The following is a 22,855-nucleotide window of genomic DNA, read 5'->3' as shown; positions in this document are numbered from 1 at the left end:
TTTTTCAACATGCTGGCTTAAAGCAATTAATCTAGTTCTGAATACCCTTTGGAAACTTCTTTGTATTTAAAAAAAATCTGTAAGCTTTTATTGAGGTACATTGATGTGTAAAAATTGTGTATATTGAAGGTGGGTATAATAAATTTTGATATAGGTACATATTGTGAAATGATCAACATAATCAAGCTAGTTAGCATATTTATCACCTCAAATAGTCCCCCCCCCTTTTTATGTGTGGTGAGAACACTTAAGGCCTACTCCCTTAGAAAATTTCAAGTACACAACACAGTATTATTAATTATAGTCACCATGCTATCCATTGGATCCCCAGATCTTACCCATCTTTCAACAGAAGGCTTGTCCCCTTAGACAGCCCCTAGTCTCTGGCAACCACTATTCTACTCTCTGCTGCTATGAGTTCCACTTTTTGAGGTCTTGCAGTAGTTGCCTTTCTGTGTCTGGCTTCTTTCACTTAGCATAATATCCTCCAGATTCATCCATGTTGTTGCAAATGGCAGGATTTTTTTTTAAGGCTGAATCATATTCATGTATATCACATTTTCTTCATCCATTCATCTATCCATGGACACTTAGATGGTTTCCATATCTTGGCTATTGTGAATAATGGTACAGTGAACATGGGGGTGCAGATATCTCTTTAACATTGCTTTCATTTCCTTTGGATATAGTATACCCAGAAGTGGGATTGTTTGATCATATAGTAGTTTTGTTTCTTATTTTTTTGAGGAACCTCCAGACTGTTTTCCACAGTGGCTGCACCAATTTAAATTTCCACCGAACACACACAAGACTCCTCATTCTTCACATCCTTGCCAACACTTGTTATCTTATGACTTTTGGATGATAGGCATTCTAAGAAGACATGAGGTGATATCTCATTGTAGTTTTGGTGTTTACTTCCCTGATGATTAGTGGTGTTGACATCTTTTCATATATGGTTGGTAATTTGTATGTTTTCTTTTGAGAAAAGTCCACTCAAGTCCTTTGTTCACTTTAATCAGGTGATTTGTTTTCTTGTTATTGAATTGTTTGACAAACACACAAAACCAATTTGCAAATACAGAATCTGCAAATAATAAGGGTAGATAATAGAAAACTCAAAATAAGATTGTAGAAATGAACCCACGTGTCATTAAATCCCATAAATATCAATAAATAGGTAAAGATTGTAGATTTTTAAATGTAGATTTTTTAAATGTAGATTTACACTGTTTCAAAAATGAAACACAAGTGCATGGAAAGGTTGAAGCAAACTGAGGGGGAAAAGTCGAGGCAAATGCAAACAAAAAAAGAGATGGTATAGTTAGATCAATATCAGGAAATACAGAACCGTAAGAGGAGTTTATTCTCAGGATGGAGGAGGAGTCACTGTATAATGATAAAAGATTCCATTCACCAGGAATGTTTGCATTTACCTAAATCAATAGAATCAAGATCTATTAAACAAACACCGATGCAATTGCGGACATAAATTGAGAAATCTTTGTAGTGAGAGCCCTCCACACACCGTTCCGAATTATTGACAGTCAAAGAGACAAAAAATTCCAAAGATTTAAGATATTTAAACAACACACTGTGGAGATAGGCAGTGCTCTGCATGCCACACTTAGCGAGATTCAGTATCGGAATGTAGATCACTGGATAGGAGTTATGTAGAAGATCACATCTTGGGAGGAAGCATCTGCTTACTGTGCCCAAGCGTGGGACAAGGTGTATGAAGGAGATCCATGGAGCTAATCGTCCGCCTCAAGGTCTGCCAAGTGACTGAGGCAAAAGGCACATTGCTGGTTGAGTAGCCAAGCAGGAGACATGCCGTGCCATTGAGAGGAGGAAGATGTGAGGAAGGAGCTCTCGGCCATGGAAGTGGGACTTGAGGCTGGGTGTACTCCCGGCATGGGTTGGGAGTGGGGGGAGCAGTAGGGGGTTATGGGATGTGATAGAATCATAGTGAGGCCTTACCTGTAGTTTCTGAAAATGGTAACCTGGAAATTCAACTGTTCCCCTAGCTCCTGACCACCTGTGGACCTTTCAGTTGCAAAACGCTCCTCCATTCACTGCAAAGAGCAACCTATGCCATGTGGGGAAGCTGGGCAAAGAGGTAGGTTCGACGATGGGGTTCTGGGGAAGCTTCTGACTACCCAGGCTCAAGAAAGGAGGAGCCCACTGGGTTTGGAACATTGTCAAAGGGACAGCTGGGAAATAGGGAAAATATCCCCACCATCGTTTTAAGTGACTTAGAATCTTATGGTCCCAGAAATTCAAGCAAATTACTTTAATCTCTTAAAATTTCTCACAATTGCACCACTACGCATGTATTAGAACGACTAAAATAAAACATCTGCGATCTTAAATGCTAGCGAGTGAGGCAAGCGGAGCTCTCCTGCTAGTGGAGATGCAAGACGGCACAGACACTTGGCAAAGCATTTTGGTGGCTTCTTGCAAACATATACTTATCACACAACCTAACAATCCTACCCCCTGGTACTTTCCCAAAAGACATGGCAATTTATGCTCATACAAAAACCTGTATGAAACTGTTTGTAGGGAGTTAATTCATAATCACCACAAACTGGAAACAACCCAAGTGCGGGCTAACTAGTGAATGGATAAACAACCCGTGGTGCCTCCATACGATGAAACATAACTCAGCAACAAGAAGGTCCAGACAACACACAACAACATGAGGGAATCTCAAATGCATTATGAAAACATGTTGTGAACGTTAATATTTTAAACACTGCAACATAACTTTTATTTTATTTTAATTTTTGTTAATGTTTATTTATTTTTGAGACAGAGACAGAGCATGAACAGGGGAGGGGCAGAGAGAGAGGGAGACACAGAATCGGAAGCAGGCTCCAGGCTCCGAGCCATCAGCCCAGAGCCCAACGCGGGGCTCGAACTCACGGACGCGAGATTGTGACCTGAGCTGAAGTCGGACGCTTAGCCGACTGAGCCCCCCAGGCGCCCCTGCAGCATAACTTTTAAAACAAATCCTTTGGAGCCAAAATACCATCCTAATTTGATACCCACAATCATCCACTTAAAAAGTATATGGGGGAGGGGCGCCTGGGTGGCTCAGTCGGTTAAACGGCTGACTTCGGCTCAGGTCATGATGTCGCGGTCCGTGGGTTCGAGCCCCGCGTCGGGCTCTGTGCTGACAGCTCAGAACCTGGAGCCTGTTTCGGATTCTATGTCTCCCTCTCTCTGACCCTCCCCTGTTCATGCTCTGTCTCTCCCTGTCTCAAAAATAAATAAAACATTAAAAAATTAAAAAAATATATATATATGGGGGAGGGGAAGGGAAATAAAAGCTAGAGAGAGAGGGAGCCAAACTATAAGAGACTCTCAAAAACTGAGAATAAACTGAGGATTGATGGGGGGTGGGAGGGAGGGGAAAGTGGGTGATGGGTATTGAGGAGGGCAACTGTTGGGATGAGCACTGGGTGTTGTATGGAAACCAATTTGACAATAAATTTCATATCAAATATATATATATATATATATATATATATATATATATATAATCTCCTGAAATCATTGTTGTACTATATGATAACTAATTTGGATGTAAATTAAAAAAAATAAAATTTTAAAAATTTAAAAAACAAAGAGGAAAAAAATATGGAAAGCATTTCTTTAAGAGTTGGACATTTCAAAACACTTCTCCTTCTCGTAGAACTCATATTTCCATTCTTATTGCCCCACAGACTCACAATCTAATGCAATATAATCTTATGCTCAAAAGCCTTTTAATCACGACCTTTTCATACTGCTATGCCATAAACACATGTATATAGATTAAAATGTAAAGTTTTCAATTCCTGGGACCATAAGACTCTAGGAATAAAATGTTTTCTTATGGACTGACTTTTCATTCCATTTGTTACTTTAATAACATTATAATAGTGACCATATAAGTAAATACATTGAAATTATCGATTGGCAAAATTTTATTGATAAACAAAATTCTATAGGTAACGCATCTCTTGGTGATATGTAAGTGCATGGGAACAAAAGGAGTTTTGTTATAGGTATGTCACGTGGTTCTTCAAACTTCCAGATCATTGCCCCCCAATCATGTAATATTCTATAATAAAAAACTATTTTTAATGATCTAATCTAAATATTCATATAAGCTTACTTAAATCCCCTTTCTATGTTTACAAGGCATAGAACTGGAAACCTTATACTTGAAAAGAATTTGTTTCCTAGGAATTAGGATACTGATCACAAATCACACGTGACTTTCTCAATTTCTGGAAAGTACCAAAAAGGCTTTACCAGTATTTACCAAATGATCAATAATGTTATTAATTAGACTTGTTACTCTTTTATGTAGACATATTGTTTAATCTGATACTGTAAGCACTGAAAAGTTTGAATACTACTAGCTTTGATAGACCTTCCATAATATATATTTTATAAAATGCTTTTATCTTATTGCATGCTTTAAATACATTTTAAAATTGGGGGGGGCACCTAGATGGCTCAGTTAAGCATCCCACTCTTGATTCTGTCTCAGGCCATGGTCTCGTGGGATTGAGCCCCACGTCAGGCTCCAAGCTGTAAGTGCAGAGCCTATCTGGGATTCTCTCTGTCTCCTCTCTTTGCACCCCACCCCTGGCCCTCTCTCTCTCACTCTCTCTCTCTGTCTCTTAAAATAAACAAATAAGCATTAAAAAAAAATTATGCCACAGATTTAACTCACTTTATGGAAAATGTTAAACAAATCAACTAATTGGCAAAGTCAGTCCTCAATCGGCCAAATCAGGCCACTTTCTCCCACAATACAGCTGACTTCATTTTTCAATTGAAATTAATGTTTTCATACACATCCCTGTGGATATGTGCCATCACTCTTGGGATTTCTAACTCTAGAAGAGGGAGCTAAAGGCACAGTGACATACTATGACTTTGTCACCTGAGTGAAACAGGGTACTGACCAACCTCTTAGTATTTCCTACCCACACATTTTTGCTTTGCTCTTTGGGAAGCGTCCTCAGGAAAATGCACTCTCAAAGTGTTCCTTTGTTTGTAACTCAGTTTTTACACTTTGGACACATGCAAGAGATAGGTAAGAAGTATGGTCCCTACCCCTCCTTTTTTGGAAGCAGCACGGGGCTTTGTGCGAGACAGAAAAGGAGAAAGGCAGACTGCAGGCTCTTCCTCAGGCAGACCAACTTCAGGAAGAAGTAAATGCGGAATTTGAGAAGCAGGACATCATGTCCTTAAATCTGTCCGTGCCTGTGTACCCTCTGGAAAACCTTCCTGTGCCCTCAGGGGTACGTGTGCGCCAGCATGATCAGGACTGACTGAGTTGAATCTCTTCATTTTCACATGGGTAGACTGACATAGGAGTAGCCCCAAATGGCATGGCTTCAAAGTCTCTTCATTCCTGGTTCGTTGCTGTTCCTACAGCACCCTAGTGCCCATGCCTCCCACGTCTGTCCCGTTGCCTAGGGCCACTGGGCAAGTCCCCCACACGCATTTGCTCATTCCCCATAGGACCCATGTTTTGTAGTCTCTTGCCCAAACAGATCCTCCTCAAATCAAAATGAATCCACTGTTTTAAAGTTGCCAGATTTAGGGGCACCTGGGTGGCTCGGTTGGTTAAACGTCCGACTCGGGCCCAGGTCATGATCCCACGATCCGTGAGTTCGAGCCCCGCGTCAGGCTCTGTGCTGACAGCCAGAGCCTGGAGCCTGTTTCAGATTCTGTGTCTCCCTCTCTCTCTGATCCTCCCCCATTCATGCTCTGTCTCTCTCTGTCTCAAAAATAAATAAACTAAAAAAAAATTAAAAAAAAATAAAGTTGCCAGATTTAGCAAATAACAATATAAGCTGACCGACTAAATTTGAATGATAAACACCAAATAATTTTTAGTATAACGATGGTCCTTGTATTTCATGGGATATACTTCTATGAAAAATTCTAACCGGACGTGCTGTATTATATTTGGCAACCTTTGGTCTGCATCTCGCCCTGCCCCCCGCCCCCGGGAGCTCTGATTCCTACTAACTGACTCCAGGCTAATCTAACCAATGAATTCCGAAGACTGGGTTAACAGGTGTAAAACTTCACACCAAAAGGGTGATTTGATTATAAGAATTTAAGGCACCCTAGGGCCTTGGCTAATCTTTTGGGGGAACAAAAGTAATGATATACAAAGTCTTATACAGGAAACTCAAAAGCTAAAATATATTTTAAAATATTTTAAAAATATTTTTCTGCATTCAGTCAATTATTTGTTTAGTGACTAAACTATATTAAGTACTAATATGCTAGTCACCATGCTTTCCACAATAGTTCAGTTAATTCTCATGTCTATGAAGTAGATGTGTTATATTTCTTTTAAGGAAAACTGAAGCTTGGGGCTTGTGGCTAGATCAGTCAGTACACATTGCAATTCTTGATTTCGGGCTTGTGAATTCAAGCCCCACATAGGATGTGGAGATTACATAAAAATAAAATCTTAAGGGCGCCTGGGTGGCTCAGTCGGTTAAACGGCTCTTGGTTTCCGATGAGGTCATGATTTCACAAATCATTGAGTTAGATTTGGGCTGTGGAGCCTACTTGGGATTCTTTCTCTCCCTCTCTGCCCCTCCCCCATTCTCTCTTTCTCTAAATAAACTTACAAAAAAAATTAATAAAATCTTAAAAAAAAAAAAAAAGAAAGGAAAACTGAGGCTCAGTGAGGTTCAGTGGCTGAGCCAAGGCCACATAGCTGGCAAGTGGGGGATCCACAGTGTGAACTCGGGTCCAACCTCAAGCACCGCTTTTGACCATTCCATACCACTCAGGAGGAATCTCACACAATCTCATCTAACTCTCACAGTGACAACAAAGCTGCCAGGTAGGTGTATCATTTCCATTTCCTCGATGAGGAAACTGAGGATCCGCATACAGCCACACCTGTAAGTTACCAAGCCAGGACCAAAAACCAGTTGTCACTGAGTTTGGGGCCATAATTGCCATTCCGAACAGTCCAGGCATTGCTGTAACATTCAGAGAGGATACAGGATTAGAATTCCGGTGGCGGGGGTGGGAAACGATAAATTGCTACAAGTCTTTCCTCTTAGGCAGCCACGTAACATGGTTCAGGAGATCTGGAAAAGACTCCTGGCAAGGTCTGAAGTTCCACCAATAATATAGGTGCATTCTGGGCATAATGACGTTCTCTGTCTCTCTCTTTCTCTCTTCCTGTCTGCCTCCCTCCTCTCTTGCTGTTTTCAAGTTGCATTTATGTATTTATTAATTTAATTTCTTTAAGTTTATTTATTTATTTTCAGAGAGACAGAGAGAGAGAAAGAGTGAGCACCCACGAGTGGGGGAGGGGCAGAGAGGCGGGGAGAGGGAGAATCCCAAGCAGGATACTCTCCGCAGACAGCGGGGGACCAATCTCACAAACAGTGAAATCAGGACCTGAGCCAAAATCAAGAGTCAGATGCCCAGCCAACTGAGCCAGACAAGTGCCCCTCAAAACGCATCTTAGTTTGAGAGGTAACACTGTATGGCCTTATCAGTTCTTCACATCACAAAATGAAACAGTACATAAGGACCAGGAAGAGACATATGGAAATGGGATTGAGTGAGTGGGGGAGGGTCATCTATTTATGAGGTGCTCTAGGAGTATCAGAAGCTAGGCTTGGATAACAACAGAAAGGAAATGAGGGATCCTTTGGTTAACCCTCGGTCATCTGGGACTTTCTTGCTCCTGGACCCAATGGGACATCTCAGGCCCTCCTGAAAGTCTCCTACCATCAGTGTCTTGCCATCAGTGGAGCAAGAAAAAAGGTGTTCTCTCGTGTCTGGGGTTGCCCTGGGAATGACAGTGGGCAGACCAGCCCTGCAACTGTTCCAGACAAATCCCTGTGATCACTGATATGTGACCTCTCATGTAGGAGTAACACAATGGGCGAGGGTCCCGGTGGGACATGGACCAGTGCCGGGACAGAGTGTGGGGCCAACAGGAGGGTCCTGGGCTTGAAGGGCCTGCCGTACTCTCCACGTGACCTCTGACAACCCCCTTCCCCACCGTGTATCTTGATTTCCTCATCTGTGAACTGAGGGAAGTGTGGACCATCTGCATGGTTCTCAGCACACCCTCTGTATCTCTGTCTGGCTTGTGCCTAATCCCCCGCCTCTTGTCGCCCCACACAGGCACCTTCCTGTCCACAGTTCCACCTTCTCCCCAAGGCATGTAGTGCTCCTGCTGCTTCTCCCTCTCTCTTTGGAGGAGACATCTTCATCGCCAATGAAAAGAGTCAAAGGTGGGTTGAGGGAAGCTACGGCTGCCCCTTCTTCAGGAGGCCTTCCTGGGACTGGGAGTCAGACAGCAGGCAAGGACTCATGTCGGATGAAGGAACTTCTACTGTGGCTTCAGAGGACTAGCCCTGCTCACCCACCCTGGGACCTTTGAATCCTTCTCTGACTGGAGCCCCCAAATTATTTCCTTAACTTTGCCTCATTTGTATCTTTTCCAAGTTAATTTTTTGGAGGTGAATCAGACACTGGGGAGGACCTGAGGTGAGAGGACAGTGAGGAGGAGGTGGCACAAGTGGAAGAGAGACATGGGCGGAGGTCGGGAGCTGTCTTGGAAGTGGTGGCCAAGAGGGGAAGCCATGGGACTTGGAGAGAGGTTAGGAGGAGGAACTGACCCGAGTCCATGTCTGACAGGATGCTGGGGTGACAGAGAGGGAGGAGTGAATCTCAGGGTTCTCTTGATAGCCTGGGGGCATATTGATGCCAATATAAAGATGGGAGCAGAGAGAAGGAGACACTGCTAAGGCATAGGGAGATGCTAGCTCAGTTTTGTACATGTGGGAAAAGAGGTCTTATGAGATGCCCAGGTGTATGTTGCCAGGTGCTTGGATATGTGTCTTAGCTGGGAAGTGGGGATAGGTCAGGAGGGAGGCATAGGAACCACAGATAGCCTCGTGGGAATGGATGTGGTCTGTGGGAAGTATGTGTCAAGTAATGACAGCAGAGAGCAAGACCCAAACTTTGGGGAGCATTCCCAGTAGCTGCAGAGGAATCCCCAGTTTGTGTGCTTCAGGGGAGACCACATGGGCAAGCTAAGTGGCTGGAGAAGGCTGGCTGGGAGGGAGGAGGATTCTAAGTGGGAGCTGAAGCTGACAGAGGGGGAAGGAGCTAAAGTGTAGAACCCAAAAAAGGTTTAAATGCCCCCAGAAGCAGGAGAGAGGTGGGCCTGGGTAAAGTCAACACTCGTGAGGAGACATTTGTCTCTGGCTGTGTAACACACTACCTGTAGTTCAGAAGTCTGGCGTGGTGCGTCTGGCTCAGGTTCTGTCTCTGTTCGGGCTGTCACCAGGCTGACATCCAGGTGTCAGCCAGAGCTGCAGTTTCCATCTGGGACCCAGGGTCCTCGTCCATGCTTACTAGCTGTAGCAGTTGCACTACTGAGGTTGCTTCCAGAGGCCACCCTTAGTCCAGGGCAATTAGCTTCTTCCATCCTCAAAGCTACTAATAGCCTGTTGGATTCCTCTCACCCTTCGAATCTCTCTTACCTCTTCTCTGTTAATCAGGGGAAAACCCCTCCTTTTTAAAGGACTCGACAGCTTCGGTCTGGCCCACTCAGATAATCTCTGTATTTTAAGGTCAATTAACTTGGGACTTTGCTCCCATCTATGAAATTTCTCCACAGCAGTACCTAAATTCATGTTTAATTCAATAACCAGAGGATGGGAATCTGGGGGGGTGCGACTTTAAGATTCTGCCTCCTACCGGGACGGATATGAGGCAGCCATGTTTAACCCTACAGAGGGAGGAAGCAATCCCATATCTGCCACGCTGTTCCCATGTGCCAGGTACTGTGATGAGTGCATTACAGACATCATCTTCCTTAATTCTTATAAGCAGACTGTAAGGAAGAGATTGAAATTCTCATTTTATAGGTGGAAATCTTAGGACTCAGAAGGAAGACTTTTTTCTCCAAGATAACTTAGCCAGTCGTGTTGGAGTCAGGCTCCCACGCCAGGTCTGTCTTATAGTGCTCCTCTCGCTGCACCATTCCTGCCCACTTTAAAGATAACTGTGAAGTTACATAGTGGAACTCAGGTTGTTCTCGAGCTCACAAGGAGTCGGGGGCCCAAATCGGGTATCACGACCACAATATTCCTATTTCCATGATATTTACACCACTCCTCACTAATTTCCCTGTCAACTGAGATACTGGAGGCAGAGGGATTAGACATTAAAATATTAAGCTTTAAGAGGAGAGAGGAGTTCCCAAACTTAAGGTAAGGCTCCTGGTCCCTATTTAACTCCCTGCTGTAGAATCTGAGAGGCTTCCCTTCCCTTTCCTTCTTCCAGGAAACACAGTTTCCTGATTCAGATCAATCTGAATGAGCTACAAGTGGTGAGAGGCAGACCCAGCCCATAAGATAAGCAAAGCAAGCACTGAGGATGGAAGGTAGAGGAGAGGGCTGAGAGAATGTCACTATTCCCCTTTGCCATGGCGGGGGGGGAGAGCTGAAACTCTCAAGGAATGTGAATGTGGACACTGTTCTCTTGCAGAGAAACCAGGAGTGTGCCCCCATGAGAGGATCACCTGTGAAACTAAAGTTCCAGATTGGTGCCAAACTGATGGGCACTGCGTGGAACAGATGAAGTGCTGCTCATTTGCCTGTGGGAAGAAGTGCATGGATCCACTCCAAGGTAGTGGCACCAGGGCTGAGGGCACAGTTGCCTTTTGAGGTGTCTTACTTCCTGCCCTGTCTAGAACTTGCTGAATGATTCCCTTGAATGGTAGGACAAAGAGGCCAGGGCTCATGATTTTCTCTTTTTCTAATTATATTCCAACCCTCAAGTACAAACAATGAGTCTAAGCATGGTGGATGGCAACTGGATAATATTGATGTTAGTCTTCTTGGTTCAACATTCAAGCATTCACAAATAACTAACACTTGTCGTATGCTTCCTATGTGTCAAGAGGCTATTGTTGCCACTGTGGTAAATGTAAACCCCAGTCAGCTTAGATGCTGGTCTTATTTTTGGACTCTTTGGCCTTCAAAGAGGTTTTCTGGTAACTCAAAGTATAGAGCATCTCATAAGAGGAAATTGTGCATTATAGATATAGATATTCATTTATTCACTCAAAAAATATCTACTGTTAGTGTCCTTTGGCCAAAGACCACCAGGAACACATATGTATTTGAACAAGTTGGATTTACTATTCATTGCAGTGAGGGAGAATGTTCACCATAGACAACCTGAGAGATCTCAGTAAGAAGCTGTTGGAAAGAATCTACTATGGGATTGAGGCTTTGACTGAGTAATTTGCAGGGGTGGATTTGGTCTATATGGGGTGTTGTCAGAAAGTGGGGCAATTTTATGATTATCTCATGTGATCTTATCTACAGAGAAGGGAGGCTAGACTGAGGATAAAGCCATAATGTAGAGAAACATAAATCACTCATAGATGTTGGGTATTCTGTGGCTTTCACAATTACTGTTTTTGGTCTCCCTTTATCATGGTCCCAGAGTGACCTTGTTTGATGTAGCTGTCTGGTGAGCTGGTTAATATCTGACAGGGGCACACCATGGCTCAGCTGTGAGCTCTGATCAATTTCCAAACATGAGAGATTGGTTTGTTTTTTTTTTTTCCTTCTTGATGTTTCATTCTATCTATGTGCCAGGCACTTTGTTAGGCACTTTGGATAGAGTCATTGAACAAGTCTTGTCCTCCCAAAGCTCAGGCAGTAGAGAAGAAAGATCAGCTCCAAAGCACCTCATATGCTTTTCACTATGTCTTTTGAAAGGTGTGAATGATGCTCAGAGATTCAATGCAACATAGAGTATTTGTAGTAGAGCTAGGCTAGAAATTTTATTGATGATGGTCTACTAATCACTTGGATCTAATACCAAGAACTGCACAAAGGTGAGGGCCTGAACCCTTCTTTGTTTTTGCTACCCTTTATGTTCTTCCCTCTTTGTTTCCTGCCCTCAGAACCCTGCATGCTACCCTCAGAGCAAGGAAACTGTAACAGTAATATCATGCACTGGTATTTTGACAATAAACATCACCTCTGCAAACCCTTTACCTATGGAGGCTGCTATGGGAATGCTAACAACTTCATCAGCAAGGAACACTGCATAATGGCTTGCACATTAATTGGTAAGACTTATATGCCTGGCCATCTGAGGGCCTAGTGTAACTGGAAATAGTACATCAGAATATTCATATGCTCAGGCTTTAAGGTTAAAATGTTTTGTTCAACTCTTAGCTCAATCATTCACTGAACAGGTGGTCTTGGGTCAGTTTCCCGTTTCCATGAGCTTCAGTTTTCTTGTCTACAAAATGGGGGGTCATGATAGTATTGACCTGATGGAGTTGTTGTGCCAGGAAACAGATAGTGCACATACCTGTTGAGTGTTACCTAAGTACTTACTCAAAAATGAAACATAAGCAGGTCAGCTCTGGTTTCCCAAGAAGTAGGGATAGAGCACGGAGTAGGTGAAGAATAGGGTGGAGTGAAGGTGAGGGCTGTGGATTAATTCCTTACTATAATGACCATTAGCATCAATGTTGGGAGACAGTGTCTTACAGAGCTTAAGTGACAAATGATGTAGATAAAAATCCCCCTTTTCCCACTTACTGCAAATTTCTTCACCTGTTTGAGTTTCAGTTCCCTCCCCCATAATACTGGAATAACAAAAGTCATTGCTGAGTTGTTGGTATGATTATATGTGATCAGGACACAAATATTTGACATGATGGCTGTTCAGTAGTGCCGGTTTGCTAAATGGTAATAACTGAGGTGGTGGCCGTTGATGTTCAAAATGCACAGCACTGTGTGACTTTACAAAGCAGCACTAGAACTTTGACCTCAGATTCTGCAATGCAGGCTGAAATGTATACCATCACCTCCATTTTACAGACAAGAAAACAGAGAGGTAAATTTAGTTGCCCAAGGATTCACAGTGGGTCAGGGGTAGATCTGAAATTTTAATTCTATAGGCCTAGTGAGCCTGAATGGCCAAGGCAACCTTGTGGCCTGACCCTTTGTGGGAGGCTGTAAGGAATTATGGCACTATAAACTAGACCTTGGCTCTCTCTCAGAAACCAGAAGAAGAGGCCAGGGAAATTGGTTTGAGCTGGTTTGGGGGAAATTTATGTTTAGACCTCAGAAAGAACCTAACAATAGTTTTGAGAGTCAAACACACCATGGTCTGTTAGAATCTGACCTGAGGAAGAAGAAGAAGGACGAGGAGGAGGAGGTAAAAGGGGAGAAGGGGGAGAAGAAGAAGAAGGAGAAAGAGAAGAAAGAGGAGGAGGAGGAAGATAAGCAGTAGGAGGAAGACGAGGAAGAGGGAGGAGAATGAGAACAGGAAGAGGAAGAAGAGGTAGAAAGAGAAGGAAAGAGAAGAAGAAGGTGGAGGGGAAGGAGAAAGGAAGCACCTCCTACCCTCATAGAATTTGCAATCAGATAAGGACAACAGAAAACATGAACAAAATTCTAAAGAATTCATTTCAATACCATCTCTACCCTAGTGACTCACACAGTTGTATCTCCAGCCTGAATCTGACTCCCAAACTCCAACTGCCTTGTCTTCTCCTCCATCAGGATCTCAAAAACATCTCACACTTCATTTGTTTAAGAACCACTCATCTTTGCTCTCCCATCTCAAACCTGCTCTGTCCATACTTCTCTCCAGCTTGGTTGAAAAAAACAAAACAAAACAAAACAAAACAAACTTCTAAGTAACCCTTGATGAATCAGCATTGCGCTTTCTCAATCCACATCCATTGCATTAGGAAATCATTTTAGATCTACCTTGAAAATAGATCCAGAATCTGACCACTTCTTACCACATCAACAGCTGCCACCCTGGTCTGGGGAGTCATCTTCTCACCTGGGGCTTCAAACACCCAGCCTTACTCTCTTTCTACTACATCCCATGAGATGGTGAGGCATTACATTCCTTCACAGCCTACCAGAGGTCATCAGGGTAGAGTGGACCAAGTGACAGAAAGAGATACTAGTTTGGAGGGGAAGGGAAAGCTGTTTAAAACAGTGAGATGGGCTGGGGTTTGAGAGAACTCACATCTGCTCTTGTTTTAGTCAAGAAAGGACATTGCCCACTCTTCCCTTTCAAGAACCGTATGGAGTGTTCATCTCTGTGTAAGAGTGACATCGATTGCCCCCAAAGTGACAAATGTTGTGAATCCATGTGTGGCTTTGTTTGTGCCATGGCCTGGACAGGTGAGGACTGGGGGTATACCTCCCAAAGTCTCCGGGGCATATGCTAAGGATGTCATGTTGTCCCATGGAATAGGAGATACCCCTTCAGTTGACCTTAGGCGTCTCTTGGGAACTTTTCCTTTTTTAATGCCCAATCACTGCTCTTGTGTTGCCGTGCTGATCTCAGGAAACTTATTTGCTAGGCTTCAAAGACAATCATGCATAGTATCACTCCCTATTTTTCCCCATGAGAACTTATTTATTCTAAGTCTCATCTTCAATGGCTGACAGGTGACAATACCCACTTATTTGTACAAAAAAAAAATGATAACCATTAGGTACATTCCTAATAAGCCCTTATGTCTGCACAGAACTTCAGAGCATGTAGAGCATATCCACATCCTGTAGGTATGCTGGAGTAATGGTTGGCAGCAAAATGTTGGGGCAGAAGTGAACTCTGTAGTTTCTGAGGTTAGGTCTCACTCCTTCATGTAGTGCTGAGTTAGTATAGTCTTGTCCCAGAGATTGTTAGTGTTTTGAGGTACAGCACAGTATGGTGGAAGAAATCCAAGTCCTTTCAACTGACTTCAACTCTTCTACTCATTTTCATTATGGCCGTAGATAACTCATTTTCCCTACATGATCCTCAATTTGTACAGTTTATATTTAAAAAGGAAGTTCTGGGTGCTCTCCCATATTCCTTTTATCTCTGGTAATCTGGGATCAGATAACCCAAATAAATCCATTAGCTCTTTGAGGGCCAGCAGGAATCCTATCAGATTTTGTAACTCAGAGATGTCAGGCCTTTTTGATACTCCTCAAATTATTAGCCATAGAAAGTTGATACTCTGCCTTGTACAATCTACTGTTACTCTAGGGGGAAGGGTAAGAGACTTCATCAGAAGAAAGCCCTGTTTAGGGTTCCCCAAATCTCCCAACTTTGTCTCAAACTATAATCAAGTATTTCAAGATCAAGTGTCTTATTTTATCCCATAAAGCCAAATCAGGTTTCTGCCCACACAAGCCTGTGGTGTGTTCCACATTTGATAGACCCAAGTGCCTTCAGGATAATGATTGCCCAGTGTCACAGAAGTGCTGTTCACATTGTGGACTGAAGTGCCTGGAACCTCAAAAATAAATAGTAAGTGGAAACCTTGCCAAGCTGTCTTAAGAAGTATAACAATATTTTATTCCATTGATCTATGTGTCTGTTTTTGTGCCAGTACCATACTGTCTTGATGATTACAGCTTTGTAATACAGCTTGAAGTCTGGAACTGCGATGCCTCCAGCTTTGGTTTTCTTCAATAATACTTTGGATATTTGGGGTCTTTTCTTGTTCCATACAAATTTTAGAATTGTTTGTTCTACCTCTGTGAAGAATGCTGATGTTATTTTGATAGAGATTGCATTGAATATGTTGATTGCTTTGGGTAGTATTGACAATTTAATAATATCTGTTCTTCCAACTCAAGAGCATGGAATGTTTTCCTATTTATTTTGCATCTTCAATTTCTTTCATAAGCTTTCTAGTTTTTCATGTATAGATCTTTTACCTCTTAGGTTTATTCCTAGGTATTTTATGGGTTTTGGTGCAACTGTAAATGGGATTGATTCCTAGATTTCTCTTTCTGCTGCTTCATTATTGGTGTATATAAATGCAACTGATCTTTGTGTGTTGATTTTATATCCTACAACTTTGCTGAATTCATGTGATCAGTTCTAGCAGTTTTTTGGTGGAGTCTTTTGGGTTTTCCATGTTAGAGTATCATGTTGTCTGTGAAAAATGAAGGTTTGACTTCCTCCTTGCTAATTTGGATGCCTTTTGTTTCTTTTTGTTGTTTGATTGCTGAGGCTAGGACTTCCAACACTATGTTGAATAACAGTGGTGGGAATGGACATCCTCGTCATGTTCCTGACCTTAGGGGAAAGCTCTCCCTTTCCCCCCATTGAGGGTGATATTAGCTGTGGGTCTTTCATTTATGGCCTTTATGATCTTGATGTATGTTCCTTCTATCCCTACTTTCTTGAGGGTTTTTATCAAGAAAGGATGCTCTATCTTGTCAAATGCTTTTTCTGTATCTATTGAGAGGATCATGTAGTCCTTATCCTTTCTTTTATTAATGTGACGTATCACATTGATTGATTTGTGGATACTGCACCAGCCCTGAATCCCAGGAATAAATCCCACTTTATTGTGGTGAATAATTCTTTTTATGTATTATTGGACCTGGTTTGGTAATATCTTGTTGGGAATTTTTGCATCCAGAAATGGACCCACAAATATCTGGCCAACTAATCTTTGACAAAAAAGGAAAGAATATCCAATGGAAAAAAGACAGTCTCTTCAGCAAATGGTGTTGGGACAACTGGACAGACATGCAGAAGAATGAACCTGGACCACTTTATTATACCATACACAAAAATAAACTCAAATGGATGAAAGACCTAAATTTAAGACAGGAAACCATCAAAATCCTAGAGGAGAACACAGGCAGCAAATTCTTTGACCTCAGCCACAGCAACTTCTTACTTGAAATGTCTTCAGAGGCAAGGGAAACAAAAGCAAAAATGAACTATTGGTGCCTCATCAAGATAAAAAGCTTCTGCACAGTGAAGGAAACAATCAGCAAAACTATAAGGCAACTGACAGAATGGGAGAAGCTATTTGCAAAAGACATATCAGGTAAAGGGTTAGTATCCAAAATCTATAAAGAAATTACCAAACTCAACACCCCTCCCCCCAAAAAAACAAATAATCCAGTTAAGACATGGGCAGAAGACATGAGTAGACACTTTTCCAAACAAGACATTCAGGGGCGCTTGGGTAGCTTGGTCGGTTGAGCGTCCGACTTCGGCTCAGGTTATGATCTCACAGCTCTTGAGTTCGAGTCCCGCGTCAGGCTCTGTGCTGACAGCTCAGAGCCTGGAGCCTGCTTCTGCTTCTGTGTCTCCCTCTCTCTCTGCCCCTAACCCACTCACATTCTGTCTCTGTCTCTCTCAAAAATAAATCAACGTTAAAAAATGTTTTAAGAAGACATTCAAATGGCTAACAGACACATGAAAAGATGCTCAACATCACTCATCACCAGAGAAATACAAATCAAAACCACAATGAGATGCCACCTCACACCAGTCAGAATGGCTAACATTAACAACTCAGAAAACAACCAATGTTGGTGAGAATGTTAAGAAAGGGGTACTCTTTTGCACTGCTGATGGGAATGCAAACTGGTGCAGCCACTCTGGAAAATAATATGGGGGTTCCTCAAAAAGTTGAAAATAGAACTACCCTACAGCCTAACAATTGCACTGCTAGGTATTTATCCAAAGGATACAAAAGTGCTGATTCTAAGGAGCACATGCACCCTAATGTTTATAGCAGCACTATCAACAATAGCCAAATTATGAAAAGAGCCCAAATGTCCACCAACTGATGAATGGATAAAGAAGATGTGGTATACATAGATACACATACAAGTGGTGTGTGCACACACACACACACACACACACACACACTGTAATATTACTTGGTGATCAAAAAGAATGAAATCTTGCCATTTGCAACAATGTGATGGAACTAGAGTGCATTAAATCTAAGTGAAATAAGTCAGAAAAAGATATCATATGATTTCACTCATATGTGGAATTTAAGAAACAAAAGGGATGAACATAGAGGAAGGGAAGCAAAAATAAAATTAAAAAAAGAGAGGGGAAACAAACCATAAGAGACTCTTAAATACAGAAAACAAACTGAGGGTTGCTGGAGGGATGTTGGGTAGGCAGATGGGCTAAATGGGTGATGGACTCTAAGGAGAGCACTTGCTGGGATGAGCTCTGGGTGTTACATGTAAGTGATGAATCACTAAATTCTATTCATGAAATCATTATTAGACTACATGTTAACTAACTTGGACTTAAATAAAAAAATAAAAACAAATAAATAAATGAGTTTGGATTAAAATATGAAGAATGGATTCAGAAATATCATTTGTGAAGCAAAAACAATAGTATATTTAGAAGCAATGAAATGGAAAAAAAACACGACAGGTTCTAAGAAAATATTCTTGATTAAAACAAAGCATTTGAGATAATTTTAAAAATTGTTGGGAAAAAAAAGAAGTATAACAATATTTAATGAGTTTACTTATATTTTATATATAATCATATCTGAAAATGATGAGTAATTTGACTCTCTTGTTTCCCAATGTCATGACTTTGTTTTCTTGTCTTTTTGTATCATGTAGAGCCTCTGAAATAATGTTGAAAATAAAGGTAATGACATTTATCCCTGTCTGGTTCTTTATCTTAAAATCAGTGTCTCCTGCAGTATGAAATGTCATTTGTTGTGGGCTTTGGGATAAATAGATTTTACTGCACTTGGATGGTTTTCTTTTTATACATTTACTATTGTTATTGGATATTACTGTGGAATTTTATCAAATACACTTTAAGCATCTAATCATGTAATAATTTTCTCTTCTAATTTGTTAGTATAAGAACTTATATTATTAAATTTCCATATGTTGAACCATCCTTGCATTCCAGGACTGACCTTAATCATATTGAGGGTATACTTCTATTAATACACCGAAGGTACTTTAAGCAAATAGTTTATTCAGAAATTTCACATCAACAATCAAGAGAAAAATAGGCCTATTACTTTTGTATGTTTTGCTATTGGAATCATATTACTTTCAACAAACTGGCATGGAAAACTAATTGGGAGGTTACTTATTTTTCCTATGATTTGTAATATTTTAATATCTCAATTTATTTTTATTTTCTTTTAAGTAATATATATGCCCAACATGTGGGGCATGAATTCATGACCCTGCAATCAAGAGTTGCACACTCTACCTACTGAGCAGCCAGGCACCACCTATGGTCTGTAATATTTTAAATAAAAATTTCCATAATAATATTTTAATAATATTCTCTATTTTTTAGGGCTACACAAAATTGAGCTCCAAAAGCAACTAGGTAAGGTTTCTTCTATAGTGGTATATTTGAAATAATTTTTTATAAATTTTTAATGTTCATTTCTTTATTTTGAGAGAGAGAGCGAGCACGAGCAGGGGAAAGTCAGAGAGAGAGAGAGAGGAAGAGAGAGAGAGGGAGAATCCCTAGCAGGCTCCACACTCAGCCTGGAGCCCAACACAAGGCTTGATCCCACAAACTGTGAGATCATGACCTGAACCAAAATCAAGAGTCAGGTGTTGAACCAACTGAGCCACCTGGGCAACCCTATTTTTACTAATTTTTTTCTTGTACTTTACCTTACAGTGTATATAGGCTCTCTACCTCCTCCTCTGTAAATTTCAGCCTTTTATACGTTGCTAAAATTGATCCATTTTCTATTTTCAAATGTATTACCTTAAAGTAGTATAACTGATTTTGTACATAATTCTTTGTCTTTAACTTTGTATAATGTTTTCTTCAATATACTCATGTTTCCACCCCACCCGCACTATCCACCAATCATTCAAAGCATTTACCACCTATCCATCCACTCACCTAGCTTGCATTGAAATACCTTTAAACTTATTGATCTTTCCACCCATTCTCTCACTCATATATCCACCCACTTACCCTTCTCACCCACCTTCTTTCTACATATCCAGCTGCCTGTTTTATATCTAGCCTTTACTCGTCTTTCATACAAACACATTCTCTCATACCTGTCAACATAGGTCTCCATCATTTCTACACCCATCTCCCCTCCATCCACCTAACAATTCACTCATTTACCTGCCATTCAGAGTTTCCATCAATTACCCGTTTGTGCCATTACTAGCCTATCCATCCTTATGTTCAATCCAATCCATTTATTCACCCAGCCATTCATCCCCCCAGCCATGTTCAGGCATTCATGCACCCAAATATCCATGATACCCTCATCCATCCTTTGTATTCTTCCAACTATATTCCCATTCATCATACTATGAGCCATCCATCTATCCACATAGCTACCTTGCTCATCCAGTAGTTTGCACCGAGTGTTTATTCTGGCCCTATTAATGTTCTAAACACTAGGTCCTAGACACAGACCTGTTCAATGGAGCTCAGGGTTTATTTGAGGAAACAAACACGAAACTCAGTAACACACTTAGGGGCACAGAAAACAACACAGAAAGCCAAGCACAGGAAGCTTGATCAACGTCTTGGCCTAATTAACAAGCAGAAATCTCCAGGTAGAGGCCATCTACCTTGGTACCCCTTGGAGTCCCTCATTCTGACCAGCAGATTGGTGCTAGAATAGAAGTGTGGCTGAGGTAGAGGGAGGGCACCATGACTGACCATCGGTGAGAGGAGATAAGGGAAGGAGGGCAAAGATCCACATGGATCCTTACTCAGCCTTCTTCAAGAAATTGAGTAAGGGAAGGGGCAAAAGAGGTCACTCATCCTAGGCCCCCAAGACATAAATTTCATCTCATCTGCTTGGAAAGTGAGACCCTTGGGTGGGACTTGAAATTAGGCAAGGCAGAATTGATAGAACAACTAGAATTTCTGAGTTTTCACTTACTTTCAAGAAAATTTAGAGAAGAATTCAGCCTTCCCTGGGGCACTGGGAACTATTTGGACATTTACAGTCTCTGTGGGTCCCTAGCTTCTGTCCCCACTATGGACATCACCTTCATCCCCTTTGTGTGCACTATTCCTCCCTACCTGCAACTCCATAGTAAGATATTATATTCACACCAATATCAGAAGGTTCCATAGTGACCTCTGACAAGAACTCAGATACTCCTTTCCCTCTTACCTTTATCTCAGACACTCACTCACTCGGTGACATGGAGTCATAATCTGCACTCCTCTGGGCCTTATGACCCCTCTAAGATGAAGAAATGGACATGTGCCCTCAGAGTCCTTGCACCAGGTGGTTCAGCTTTGTATTCTCTCCTGGCCTGAGTATGGGAGGGACATAGAATAAGAGGGGAGGGACAGCACTGCTCAAGACATCTTGATGGTTCGTTAGAAATTCTATTCCCTGCTCCCTTTGTGGGGTTCAGTGGGATCCAGAAACTGATGGGATTGGACTGTGTGGTATAAGTGCCTGATGTGCAGCTTTTTTATTTTAATGTAAGTGCCTGACACTAAGCTTTTGAGTGCTGAGGCATCCATTTCGAAGACATCCATATCGAATAAATGCAGCGCCAGCTGTATAACACAGATATTAACAACACAGCTAGATAAGGAACCAGGCTGTCCTCACCCATGAAGTTCCCCCTTTGGAAAGGCCTCGAGGATCCCAGATAACAGACCACCAGAGTGACCCTGCTTCTCCCTCCCCACACCCTGATTCCCACTTTTATATGCTTTAAATTCGCCAATAAAAAGTGAATCCATGAAACCCTAGACATTCCACCCTTGGACCCTAATAAAGGCAGAGAGTCCCAGGTCCACACTTCCTACCCTTCTCTTTGTCCACAACCTTCTGTGTGGCCTTCTGGCATGCCATATACCCTCCAGGGCTTGTGAGTAATAATAAATTGTGTGCTCTGAAGTTCCCTGATGGTGTGGCAGAGGTAAGTCCTGTGATAACAATAAGAATCACAAAGGCTGGTCCAACCACAATGCTTCCCCGTAGTGGTGGAGGCATGTCTGTCAAGGGAATGTCTGTGGGCCTCACTTTGAGTAAATATGCCCCCAAGAGTGTCTCGGGCCTTCCTAGCTGAGAATATCACTGTCAATAGGCTGAGACACACACCACAGATTCCCACAGGGGGCTCTGTCTGTGATCCTAAATTCTGTGACCATATAGTCACTCACTGATGATACAGCTGGCTTTGTCTGGCTTCTGCCCATCATGTAGGACAAATGGAGAACAACTTGACCCAAAGTGCAACAGCTAGTTGAAGAAAGAAACAGGGACCCTACAGACAACATTTACTCTCTAAGGAGAGTCTCTCCCTCTACCGGGACTGACTGGCTGGCTGGCAGGCATCGTGGAGTCCATGTAGGAATGCTGCCAAATTCTCCAGCACTCTCTCCAGGGCCCTTTCACCAGTCCAGTCAGAAGCCAGCAACTCTACTGTCTATGCACTTCAACTGGGGTGTGGTCTCTCAGGCAGGCCTCCCCATTTTACAAGATGCACCAGATGGAGGACACTCACTCGAAGCCCTGCTGACATTCTCCACTGCTCTCAAAGCAATATGACCTTGACAAACAGTATCTGAAAACTCTGCTGACAGGCTCCTCCTTCCTCACACTCCACTCTGTGGTAACATATTTACTCTTTGGCCTTTGTCAAAGAATATGAACTACCCAAAGAGAAAAGGGAGAAGTTTGGGTGAAATGATGGGAGAGGGAGAAAGAGACACAGAGACCATGAGAAGCCCACAGAAAAACAGAATAAGGCAGACACCAACACAGAGAAGTGCATCTAAACAAAGAGATACCAAGACATCCATAGAGATACATTGTCAGAGATAAACAAAAGGGGCATAGCAGTTAGTGTGCAGATAAAGTGGAAAATGAATGGAGAATGAGGACATTCCGTAACTCTCAAAGTTATCAAGACCCCTGATGGTGGCATGTACTCCTAAGTTCACATGGAAAGTGAGATAAGCTTTGCCCACACCCCACGGTGGACCAGAGGGCCTAGCCTAGCCCAGGCTGTTGAGC

The 22,855-nt window shown here is 42.1% G+C and overlaps 1 protein-coding gene across 1 annotated transcript; it reads left to right on the top strand.

The window, feature by feature from the left end:
• The first annotated feature begins 1,878 nt into the window (after nt 1–1,878).
• On the top strand, nt 1,879–15,563 carry WFDC8 (WAP four-disulfide core domain 8). Its single transcript, XM_058686411.1, has 10 exons — nt 1,879–1,918; nt 2,028–2,119; nt 5,136–5,306; nt 6,825–6,877; nt 7,926–8,021; nt 8,185–8,294; nt 10,561–10,701; nt 11,993–12,160; nt 14,109–14,249; nt 15,227–15,563. Exons 1-10 carry the CDS (start codon nt 1,879–1,881, stop codon nt 15,364–15,366), a joined length of 1,152 nt encoding a protein of 383 aa, XP_058542394.1. The 3' UTR covers nt 15,367–15,563.
• Nucleotides 15,564–22,855: the final 7,292 nt, after the last annotated feature.

The sequence above is a fragment of the Neofelis nebulosa genome, chromosome 9 (assembly GCF_028018385.1).
Source record: "Neofelis nebulosa isolate mNeoNeb1 chromosome 9, mNeoNeb1.pri, whole genome shotgun sequence".
NCBI classification, from domain to species: Eukaryota; Metazoa; Chordata; class Mammalia; order Carnivora; family Felidae; genus Neofelis; species Neofelis nebulosa.
This window is presented reverse-complemented; position numbering and strand designations above follow the sequence as displayed.

Bases quoted from the DNA above. Each gene is read 5' to 3' on its own strand.
- WFDC8 (XM_058686411.1), top strand. From the start codon at position 1,879: ATGGAAGTGGGACTTGAGGCTGGGTGTACTCCCGGCATGG. The intron at 2,120-5,135 runs GTAGGTTCGACG...CTTTTTTGGAAG, and splicing joins TGGGGAAGCTGGGCAAAGAG to CAGCACGGGGCTTTGTGCGA. The intron at 5,307-6,824 runs GTACGTGTGCGC...CATACCACTCAG, and splicing joins ACCTTCCTGTGCCCTCAGGG to GAGGAATCTCACACAATCTC.